General features: G+C 41.7%; 1 protein-coding gene across 1 annotated transcript in view; it reads left to right on the top strand.

Annotated features, from left to right (window-relative positions):
* Positions 1-10,229, top strand: part of ST8SIA3 (ST8 alpha-N-acetyl-neuraminide alpha-2,8-sialyltransferase 3) — a 28,781-nt gene extending 18,552 nt beyond the window's left edge. The window contains exons 3-4 of the mRNA XM_075268704.1: positions 346-903; positions 9,782-10,229. Coding sequence (XP_075124805.1) covers positions 346-903; positions 9,782-10,064 — 841 coding nt within the window. The 3' untranslated portion in view covers positions 10,065-10,229. The remainder of the gene's footprint in view (positions 1-345; positions 904-9,781) is intronic.
* Positions 10,230-12,812: the final 2,583 nt, after the last annotated feature.

The following is a 12,812-nucleotide window of genomic DNA, read 5'->3' as shown; positions in this document are numbered from 1 at the left end:
TAAAGTTCTCCTCTTTTCTCCCCATGAGTGAAGCGCCAGTGCTCTTGTGTGATTGTGGACAGTTCCTTCCCTCTACATTACGTTGTCCGTACCATATGGTCCATATATGGGGAGGACAGTGTCTAAAAAATATTCAGAAAAAATTTACAAGACTCATCCCATGGAAATCCATAACCCACCAAACAACGCTGAAAATTTTTGAAACAGATCAGATCAATGGGGGTTTGTGGGCCCAGACCTGCAGCGATCAGCTGATCCTTCAATCTGAAATACAAGCAACCACATGATATTTGGTGAGATAAAAAAGACAGAATCATGTAATTTTTCTTTTTGTTTTTTTTTCAGACGAGAGATCCTGCAGAACGTGGACGTCATCAGAAATTTTTCACTGACCAAGAACAGCGTACGGACTGGGCAGCTAATGCATTACGACTACTCCAGTCATAAATATGTATTCTCCATCAGCAATAACTTCCGATCGCTTCTTCCAGAGGTGTCGCCCATTCTCAACAAGCATTATAACATTTGCGCCGTGATCGGAAACAGCGGCATCCTCACGGAAAGTCAGTGCGGCCAGGAAATAGACAGCGCAGACTTTGTCTTTCGTTGCAATTTTGCCCCGACGGAGGCTTTTCAGAAGGACGTGGGCAGGAAGACTAACCTGACTACGTTCAACCCCAGCATCCTGGAGAAATATTACAACAACCTCCTGACCATTCAAGACCGGAACAATTTTTTCCTACATTTGAAAAAGCTGGATGGGGCCATATTGTGGATCCCGGCATTCTTCTTTCACACATCAGCGACGGTCACCAGAACACTGGTCGATTTTTTTGTTGAACACCGGGAACAACTGAAAGTGCAGCTGGCTTGGCCTGGGAATATCATGCAACATGTCAACAGGTAAGAGACTGTCTGAGTTCTACTGTAGGGATCAGTGAACCCATCAATGGACAATATTTAGAGTCACTGCCTAAAATAGTCACTTGCTATAAAATTTTGATTGGTGGGATCTCCAATGATCTAGAGGATGATGGGTCTCAGTTATTGGTGAGGAAGTGGCCACGCATGTGATTGGGTAACGTGTACATCTTAAAGAAGACCTTTCACGTCCTCCAACATTGGTGGTATTATATAGCGTTAGAAAGCTGAATGATTGAAATAGTGTTTTCCCCTTGTGAATCACTGTCTTCTTTGTCCAGATAACACAGTTTTTGTCAATATGCAATTAGCTCTTTGGTGCAATAAGGGTGCCGCCACTTCTCTCTATGGAGCAATATCAGTGCCCTTGTGACTCCAAAGAGCTAATTTGCAGAATAACAAAAATGATGATATCTCATCAATGGAGGCAGCAATTTACAAGGGAAAGATGACTCTAACCTATCTATCTGCAGTGCTGGGGTGATATGCTGGTTCTGGTGACACTAACCTATCTATCTGCAGGGCTGGGGTGATATGCTGGTTCTGGTGACACTAACCTATCTATCTGCAGGGCTGGGGTGATATGCTGGGTCTGGTGACACTAACCTATCTATCTGCAGGGCTGGGGTGATATGCTGGTTCTGGTGACACTAACCTATCTATCTGCAGGGCTGGGGTGATATGCTGGGTCTGGTGACACTAACCTATCTATCTGCAGGGCTGGGGTGATATGCTGGGTCTGGTGACACTAACCTATCTATCTGCAGGGCTGGGGTGATATGCTGGTTCTGGTGACACTAACCTATCTATCTGCAGGGCTGGGGTGATATGCTGGGCTTTATAAATCACTCAATTTAAAAATGATGATATTGATGATATAGTTGGGGCTTTTCACTTTGCTTATTTTATACTATACTTCTATCTGTAGCTGGCAATAGCGTTCATCCATAACCTACTCCTAAATTCTCCATACACATGTATACTGCAATTGACCAAGTGTGCACATGTTTTTAGTGGGGAAAGAGTAGCAAGTAGTTGCTTGATATCTCTGTAGGCAGCATAGTATCAAATACGTTGAATTACTGAATAATTTTTCCCTTCAGCATACACTGACTATGTATTTCATGCATATTTGATGGTTGACTGGCCCGCTAAATTTAGCAGGTTCTGCCAACTGAAATCTAATAGGTATGGACACCTTTAAAGTCTTGACTGACTTGTCGAGTGGTTCTCTACTCTGGACAGTCCCTGTTTGTAAAAATGGTCTCCTGTATCCTGAAGCTGGGAGGAACTGCAAGCCGATGTTCAATTCGCTGCAGCGCCCCCAGAGGATAATGTAAAGCCTACGGCACCATTTGTATGAAATCATTAGTACAGTGTGACTAACACTCTCTCTGGGCATTATATGACTTAGAATTTTAGCAGTTTTCTCCTCTGCAAGCTCTATCTATGAGTTCTCCCTGAGCTGGTGGCCAGACTAACTACTCTGATGTCTGTTACACACTGCCCACAGAACATAGAGGAGGAATCTGCAGCACTATCATACAGAGAAGCACTTGGGGTGTGATAGAAACTTCCTATTAAGCAGCAGTAGCCTCTATCAGTGTGCACCTCCTGCTGACTCCTCCCTCCTGTAGATATCTATTGTGAGTTGTAATCTGACACCTCTGTGAGCTGCAGGCCTGTCTTACTCTAGCAAATGAGTGAAGAGTTCAGGGGAGGAGTAACAGATCCATATAAGTGGAGAAAGAGGCATTTTTCTTTGATTCAATATCCTACAAAGCTTCCTCTAATCGCTCGTGTTATTGATTTATGCAAAAGTTGCTTAAAAGTTAGTGACCATTTAAGGATTTTTAAGGATTACACAGCTAGTATTGGAATCAATAGCAGAAAAGAAATTCCAGCAAGGTTTTTCAAAAAAGCTAGTAGACATGGGATTTTTTTTATTTTTTTCCAGCATCTTAATGCTGAAATTATATTCAGACTATTTGCTTCTAATGGATATTGGTCTCCTACCATGGATGGACCTGTTGGGTCCTCCAAAGCAAGAGATAAAATCTATCACTTTTATCTAATCTGTTTTTATCGTCTGATTATATATTTTTTTTTATTCTATATTCTATACATGACTATGGGGGCGGCCATCTTGCTTAAGTTTCTCATCTGCCCTGTTAACAGCATTTAGTGATATACTTTACATCTGTTTCATGGCCATAGGATGCAATAGCCTGGAGACAACTCACTGAGATCTATGGGACGGTTTTATAGACATGATCTGTGCAGGGAGTGGGAGGAGCTAAACTGTGACATCATCTATTGTCAGTAGTGGATGTACCGATAGCTCAGTGGTGTTATCTATAGAGGTGTTATCTTCTATTGTAATAATGTTTGTGATGTACATGATGTAATTGCTGCAAAGAATAGCCCTACATTAGGATTTGCGTCAAATATCTAGAATAAAAATTGGTTTAAAAAATAAAAAAAAATTTGGCAATACATCCCTTTATACGATTTTATATACCACTGAAAAGCCAACAGTGCGCTGAATTGTCAGTTTGTCGGCACTATCAGCAATCCTGTTATGTGCCCTGGGGCTGGAGACATCAGTGCCGTTAATTTTGGCACCGATCTCTCCCCGCTAGAGATGAGCGAACAGTAAAATGTTTGAGGTTCGATATTCGTTTCGAGTAGCCCCGCAATATTTGACTACTCGAATCGAATATCGAACCCTATTATAGTTTATGGAGGGAAAATGCTCGTTTCAGGGGTAGGCAACGTTCGATCAAATTATACTTACCAAGTCCACGAGTGCGGGTCGGGCTGGATCCTCCGAGCAGTCTTCTCCTTGCAGCGTCCTCGCGGCATCTTCCGGCTCTTCATTCACTCTGCTAGGCATCGGGCCTGGGCAGAGCCAACTGCGCATGCCCGCACTACAAGCGGACATGCGCAGTCGGCTCTGCCCAGGTCCGATGCCTGGCAGAGTGAATGAAGAGCCGGAAGACGCCGCGGGGAAGCTGCAAGGAGAAGACTTCTAAAGGTAGGAGAAGAACCAGCATTGATTGGCCGACTGTATAGCATTCGGCCAATCAATACTGGTTCTGCATCGAACTTTTATATTCGAATAGCGAGTGGTACTCGATCGAGTACGAATATTTCGAATACCGTAGTATTCGATCAAATACCTACTCGATCGAGTACTACTCGCTCATCTCTACTCCTCGCTATCAGAGGGGCAGGCCTCATAACTCAGTGTCATCACTGGGCTGTGATAAAGGCCTGTCTCTCGCCCCCTTGACAGTATTCTAACATAGCCTTGTACTGTCAGATGGAGCGTTCCTTACCACCTGCCGATGACGCCGAGCTCTGACGCCACCCAGATGAGTACTGTCAGGGGCAGGGAGCATTCTTCAGAGCCCAACGATGATTCTAGACTGTCAGGAACACCTTTCTGACAGTGGGGAGAGATCGGTGTTGAAATTAATGGCACCGATATTTACAGCCTTGGGGCACGTAACGGGAAAGCTGACTGTATGGGGTTGAATAATGCAAGGGACACTTTATGAGCCATATAATGTTTTCTTTACTGGACCCCCCCAGCAATATTAGGTCACTACTTACTAGTCTGATGCCTGGGTATCTTCTATCTCCCTGCTCCGGCGCACTGTTGTGGCGTCATGTGTGCCCGGAGCAGAAAGAAGCGGGAGGCTATGGAAAGCAAAACCGGAGGGAACCCAGCTGCATTCACTTACCACTTGCTGCCCTTGCTTGTGGCCTCCTCTTACCTCTTCAGCCTTCAATGGGCCCTGTGCGCCACACATGACGTTGTGATGACATAATGTGCATGCATGGGGGCCTCCAGGAGGCTGAAAAGGGAAGAGGAGGCCACGAGCAGGAGCAGGGATAGGTAAGTTAATAGGGGCCATTACTGCTCCTATTAAAAAACAGTGTCAGTCCAATAGGGCCCCATAAAGGCAACAGTGTTGGCAACCTGGTGGAAATTCGAACATGGATTTGGCCCGTGGGCCGGAATTGGAACATGCCCATACATTCAGATATTGGGTATACACCTGCAGTCCTATGTAATATGACAATGAGTTGTCCAAATGACAAACTCAGCTCTCCTACATGTTGGGAATCCTATTAAACCATCATTTCGTTGTATCCTGTGGGTTTATTTTAAGAAATGCTCGACAATAGACAAAATTCCCATACAAACCCAATATGCCTCCTGTATAAATGCAGGTTGGTATTGGCTGCGGGAGATTTTTGTGTGCGCAGCAATAATGGCTGACACCTGTACTTTCCCTGACGTCTCCGCATCCACTGCCGACTGACAAACCGCAATGTGACACATTAATAATCTCAAATTATTTTCCCGTCCTCGCTTTTCCCATTGTCAGATTCCAACTCCAGCCTTAAATATGATTTGGCATTTCATCAAGATCTGTAACCCGACCAAATCTGATTTGCCAGTTTTTATTACGAGGCTCCATCCATTACGGTTTTATAGTCCTCTCTTGCAACCCGCCCTAATTTCATTGCTCGACCTTTATTGAGTCTTCGTTGCCACAGTTGGACGGACCCCTAACCGAGACTGGCAAATGATGGCTGGCGCTGGTTATCAAATGTTATATCACCCGGGCTAAGGGTCTCATGTCAACTGGGAAGAAGGGGGAAGATTGAAATTTGGGTCAAATTTTTGGGTTATCTTTCTTGTATCTGGTTTTGCCCATTATGAATCACTCTAGGAATACAGATGTAGCAGAGCTGACTTGGTTATTTTCTTGTTTCCTTTGTCATTGTGATAGAGAAACATGACGGAGTGCAATGCCACCTTAAAGGGAGTGTCACCAGAACCTGCATATTGTCACATTATTTATTCAGTATATGGCAGTATTTCATTTGGTGAGATTATTACTGTTTGGTGAGATTATTTATTCACTGTATGGTGGTATTATTTTGGTACTGTATGGTGAGAATATTTATTCAATGTAGGGTGGTATTTTGTAAGTGCTGGATGGCGGTATTATTTATTCATGGTGTGGTGATATTGGTTATATCATCGCTGTATGGAGGTATTATATAAGTACTGTGTGTAATTATTACATAAGCACATTACGATGTTATTTTTTAAGTACTGTGTGGTGGCATTATATAATTGCTGTATGGTGATATTATAGAATTTGGCGTCATTTAAATATTGTATGGTTGTATTATATAATGTAGTATAATTTAAGTACTGTGTGATGGTATTGAATAATCACTGTATGGTGGTATCATTTAAGTACTGTATGGCGGTATTATAGAATTTGGTGTTGTTTAAACACTATATGGTTGTATTTTATAACATAATATCATTTAAATACTATATGGTAGCATTATATAATTATTGTATGGATGTGTCATTTAAGTAGTGTATAGTGATATTATTTAATCATAGTATGGTGATATTATTTCATCAGTGTATGGTGGTATTATTTACTGTATGTTAGTATTATTTAATCACTGTATGGTGGTATTATTTCATCAGTGTATGGTGGTATTATTTACTGTATGTTAGTATTATTTAATCACTGTAGGTTGGTATTATTTCATCAGTCTATGGTGGTATTATTTACTGTATGGTAGTATTATTTAATCACTGTATGGTGGTATTATTTCATCAGTGTATGGTGGTATTATTTACTGTATGTTAGTATTATTTAATCACTGTAGGGTGGTATTATTTCATCAGTGTATGGTGGTATTATTTTCTGTATTTTAGTATTATTTAATCACTGTATGGTGGTATTATTTCATCAGTAAATGGTGGTATTATTTACTGTATTTTAGTATTATTTAATCACTGTATGGTGATATTATTTCATCAGTCTATGGTGGTATTATTTACTGTATGGTAGTATTATTTAATCACTATATGGTGGTATTATTTCATCAGTCTATGGTGGTATTATTTACTGTATGGTAGTATTATTTAATCACTGTATAGTAGTATTATTTCATCAGTGTATGGTGGTATTATTTACTGTACTGTTTGGTAGTATTATTTAATCACTGTATAGTGGTATTATTTCATCAGTGTATGGTGGTATTATTTACTGTACTGTGTGGTATTATTTAATCACTGTATAGTGGTATTATTTCATCAGTGTATGGTGGTATTATTTACTGTATGTTAGTATTATTTCATCAGTGTATGGTGGTATTATTTTCTGTATTTTAGTATTATTTAATCACTGTATGGTGGTATTATTTCATCAGTCTATGGTGGTATTATTTACTGTATGGTAGTATTATTTAATCACTGTATAGTGGTATTATTTCATCAGTCTATGGTTTTATTATTTACTGTACTGTATGGTAGTATTGTTTAATCACTGTATAGTGGTATTATTTCATCAGTGTATGGTGGTATTATTTACTGTATGGTAGTATAATTTAATCACTTTATGGTGGTTTTATATAAGAATTGGTTGTATTATTTATTATTCTTGGATACCCCCTTTATGATCTCCTAAACCTCCTTCTTCTGCCTGGATTTATGCGATACCATCATATAAAAGGTTTTTAGCACTGTTTGGAAAGCAGAGAATGGGCCAGGTTGTCAGCAGTTGCCCTTTGCCATTTTCTTGTTTAGCACCCAATGGATCCCTTTGACAATTCAGTCTGGAAATAATAATACTGCCACATACATCGCTATTCCTTCCATCAACTCTGACAGAATTTGCAGTAGATGTTCTGACCTAAACATATATGGGAACAGAGCCTGACAGGTATTTAGGTATTTTACTTGGTGAAATATTGTATATTCCTCCCCCAGCGGCTCACGTACATGGCCATATTACACATGTCTCTGAGTTATAGTGCAGTGTATATAGGTATCTATGACAGAGGCCTGAGTACGTATTGTAGGTAGAATATGGCGCTATGCATGGGCACCATATGGCCAGATATTGCTGTTGTACAGGTCACTATGTAGCATGTGGGCTAAAATATTGTGATAGCCCTAACATTTTTGTGCATTGACTCAACCTGTCGGCCATTGGAGGGACTGGTCAATCAGTTAAGGGTTGGTCATTTGGGATTTCAACATGTCTACTCCGCCTGTCCTTGTGGAGATACATCACTAGAGATGCCAGAGAGTATCTTACTCCACACTCCCTGCTCAAGGGGAGCCAAGCATGCATGTGTATGGCAGGGTCTTGAGTAGAGATGGGCAAACCACTTCACCACAAGTCAGATACAAACCCAATATTCTGAATTGTTTTGTTTTTAATTAAAACCGATTGGGGATTCATCTCGGACAAACTAAATTGGCCACCATGACAGGCATTGGAGTAAATTATTATATTCAAGAGAGGCCTGGGGTAAAGGAAAAATAATTAAAAAAAAAAATTAGACCTTATCTTATCTCTTGTGGGCCTCTTCGCAGAGTCTGGCACTCTCCTCGTGACATTATGCACCCGTGGTCACTGCTGAGACTTATGATTGGGCCACAATAGCCACATGGGCATGCCAAGCATGATGACATCATCACCAGGGGGGGGTAGCAGGGGTAGCGGCTGCCACAGGACCCCGGACATTAGGGGCCCGGTGACAGCCACTACTGCCGTTTTTTTTTCCTTAATAGGCCGTTTTTCTCCAGCCAGTAACAGGCCCTATTTACTTACCGATCCTGGCAGGGGCCGGGATCGGTAAGTGACGCCGTGGGCCCCACAAACACTATTAGTATACTTTTCAGACCCCCGAGTATAATGATCGGTGGCCCGGGAGAGCTAAGGGAACATAAAAAATAGTGTTACTTACCTCTCCAGGCAGGCTTCGGGCCTAGTTGTGGGACGTCCACAGGTTATGTGATGTCCCGGACGTCATTAAAGATGGCTGACACCACCAAGGAGTGCAGTGGAGCCGGAGATAGGTAAGTAACAGTGTTTTTTATGTTGGTCCCCCCAGTCTCCGATTATTAAAGGGATTCTACCATGTAAACATTTTTTTTTGTGGATAAGACATCGGAATAGTCTTTAGAAAGGCTATTTGTCTTTTACCTTTAGACATGGTTTCCTTAGAAATACCGGTTTTTACTGGTATGCAAATGAGTTCTCCCGCAGCGATGAGGGCGTCCCCAGCGCTGCCAGAGAAGTGTCTCCAAGCGCCGCCTCCTTCTTCGCCCACCGCGTCATGTTCAATGTCTTCCAGCACAGGCTTGTAACTTCTAGCAGGCGCACAGGTCATGGGAAAATGGGCGCTTGCACAGTATTGTTAGTGGCCATTTTCCCGTGGCCTGTGTGCCTGCGCAGTCTGCTCTGCTAGGTTACGAGCCTGCGCCAGAAGAAGTCATTGAACATGATGTGGCGGACGAAGAAGGAGGCGGCGCTTGGAGACACTTCTCTGGCAGCCCTCATAGCTGTTTGAGTGCTGGGGCCCGCCCCCATTGCTGCGAGAGAACTCATTTGCATACCGGTGAAAATCAGTATTTCTGAGGAACGGCGGACACCATGTCTAAAGGTAAGAGACGAATAGCCTTTCTAAAGGCTATTCCGACGTCTTACCCACAAAAAAATAGGTTTTAATGGTAGAATCCCTTTAAAAGACCCCAGAGTATAATAATTTCACTTCCATTTCTATGCAAACTTGTTCAAAATCAGGGACCCCGAGCCACCCGAACTCAAAACTAAACAAATCTTGTAAGGTTTGCCCATCTCTAGTCATGAGATATAGCTGGTGGCTGAGTAAGCATGTGGCCAAGATATCTCATATATCAGCCTAGGACATCTATATAGAAATATGTAAATTGCTTTCATTTGCATAATTTAATGTTTTTTGCATTTTATGTTTTTTTTCTTCTTTTTTTTCCTTCCAGGTATTGGAAGAACAAGCACCTTTCTCCCAAGAGGCTGAGCACCGGCATTCTCATGTACACGCTGGCCTCTTCCATCTGTGATGAAATACACTTGTATGGGTTCTGGCCGTTTGGCTGGGATCCTAATACAGGGAAGGATCTTCCATATCATTACTATGACAAAAAAGGAACAAAATTTACCACGAAATGGCAGGAATCCCACCAACTTCCTGCGGAGTTCAAACTGCTGTACAAGATGCACAGAGAAGGACTGACCAAGCTGACGCTGTCACATTGTGCCTAAGAACAAAACAGGAAACATGAAGTGCCAATTGTTATTAAAGTGCCCAAAAGTAATTGAATAGACACCGAAAAACACACAAAAATGTACTTCATGATGACGTAGAATGTAGATTCCTGAGAGCAGGGCGTGTCAAACTTCTGAGGGTTGGGGAATTCATCTCTAGCCCCTTGTATAGTTTCAGTGAACACAAATGTATCGATTTGTCCCTCTTAAAGGGAGTATGTCAGTAGAACCAACCTATCAACCCAGCCCTGCAGATAGATAGGTTAGGCTCACCTAAATCAAACGGTGTTTTCCCCTTGTGAATCGGTGCCTCTGTTGCTGAGATATCACAGTTTTTTCCATATGCAAATGAGCTGTTGACGCCGCCATTGCTTCAAAGAGCTCATTTGCATATCAACAAAAGTGGCGATATCTCCGCAATGGAGGCACCGATTTACAAGGGGAAAACACCATCTGATTCAGGTGACCCTAACCTATCTATTAGCAGAGCTGAGTGGATATATGGGATCTGGTATCACACTCCCTTTAAATCTGAATTGAATTTCCATGCCAAACCTGCTGCCAATACACAATACACAACAGTGCCCCCAACTGTGAGTCCTGATTAGAAATCTAATAACTTTACAGTGTATCATCCTGTGCCATACATGTTCTGACCAGTTTATTTTGTTCTCACTTTGGAGAAATCCAATTCATCTGATGTTCACTCTGACCCTGCGGCATCGGGGGTTGGGTCCTCAACTGCAATTAGGGTAGCAGTTGAGGGTCATTTTTATTATGGATTTTTTCCCTGTTTTGCAGTGTTTTTCATCATTTTGTTTTTGGTTATTTTTGCAATTTTGCAGTGATTACAAAAATTGCAGCCTAAACAAAAAGATGTCAAGAACCACTGCTAAAAAGACCAATGTGAATACGCCCAAAGTGGCCCAAAAAGGGACAGATGTATCAGATGGATTGGATCTTTTGTACTAAATTGATGCAGGATCCATTGATATGGGCAAGATGCCCAAATGGTTGGGAGATGTTCTGTTGAGTTGAGTTGAGATGGCCTCTTACCCATATCTTTGGTGGACCATTTTGCCCATGTGGCCCACCATTAGACATCCTCTTTAGCTACATGTAATTTTTTTCCATACCATTTTGTATCCTTCCTAAGATTTGGCTTCATCATACAGTCCCGCTCTCGCTGCCCCTTGAGTTTGACACGCCTGTAAATAAACCGTACTTTAAAATGTTAAAAGTGAGGCTCCCTCTTTGACCAACATTGACTCCATGTTTAGTAGATATAGAATTCATCTCGGGTCTTATATACATATCTTTTGCTATTTTTAATTTATTTTTCAGTGGTTTTCTACAGTTTACAGTTTAGATTCCTTTTTTGCTGTATGGAAACCATCAGCAAGCTGCTCTTGACAGATCTATTCGTTCCATGTCTCTGTTTTAGTCCTTTTGTATAGAATGGTATCCAACTGTGAATGGTTTCTGGTTTCCATTAAAATAGTGAAAAGTCCAAACAGGCAAGAAACCATATCTTAACTGGAAACCATAAACAAGTAGGTTATATGATGTTAATGTTTCATACTAATGATACCCTGCAGCTGCAGGTGATGAATACCACTGGATTGGTTGACAAGCCAATGTGTATGGAGGTTTCCTGACGATCTTCCAAGGGAAGATGTTGGGAAACGAAAGATTGGGCATGTTGGATGACCTAATTTTTTTCCTGTGTAGTTGAGCAGTACCTGCGGGGGGTTAAATGAGTCTCCAGGGAGTGTTTAAACATTTACTACTTCTCTGGCTCCATTTGGAGTGAACCATGGGTTTCTGGACTCGTACCAACCTTGGGTCATGTGTTATCAAAACCAGCACTCAAGTCGCTCTGCCCCATCCTTCCTCTCCCATGTTCTCTGCTATGGGGACCAGGGACTACCAGTCCCTATAGTACAGGTAACTAGTACTGAACATAGAAGAAGAGGGAGGAGGAGGAGCTTCCAATTACACGACCAGTCCAGAAACCCGAGGGTCATCCCAAATAGCACTGCAGAAGAAGTAAGTGCTTAAAACTCCCTGGAGAACCCCTTTAAGGAAAACAGCCCATTCCTAGCAAGACCTCACTACTAAAGAGAGACCTAATAAGACGGATAGTGGCTTGCTGATGGTTTCCAAAGAGATGCAAAGTACAAAGTAAGGGAAACGGTAAAGAAGATGTATTATTTTAATGCACTAGATTTTATATTTTTGGATTTCATAGCAGCCCCTGTAAGGAATAAGCAAAAGCAAAAAAATACGATGAACAGATCAGACAACAGCAGCTTGCTGATGGTTTCCAAAATCGAAACCAATTACAAATGAACTAAAAAGAGGGAAAATATAAAATGCATATATAGAACATGGATAACGATGATGATAGATTTAATATTCCCAGACTAAAGCGACCATGTTGAGCAAAGTCGGAGCTGCACTTTAAGATTTGTTTCATTTTAGCAATGGAGGAATTATTGGTTTTCACTAACTGGGAGAAGACGTTGAAAGTATTTTCTAGGTAAAACACTGTTTTCATTCCTGCATCTGCTGCTAATTATTTATTGTCATGTATTCCGTTAACGATCAGGAGTCTCCATGGCATTCCGATACTCCGCCATCGTCACCTGTAACCCGCCAAGCAGACATATCATCGTACGTGAGCTTTAATGTAGGCGTGGTCATTGTGTCTAATCCTCACAAGTCTACACAAGATATTGGTAT

The sequence above is a fragment of the Leptodactylus fuscus genome, chromosome 1, assembly GCF_031893055.1.
Source record: "Leptodactylus fuscus isolate aLepFus1 chromosome 1, aLepFus1.hap2, whole genome shotgun sequence".
Lineage (NCBI taxonomy): Eukaryota > Metazoa > Chordata > Amphibia > Anura > Leptodactylidae > Leptodactylus > Leptodactylus fuscus.
This window is presented reverse-complemented; position numbering and strand designations above follow the sequence as displayed.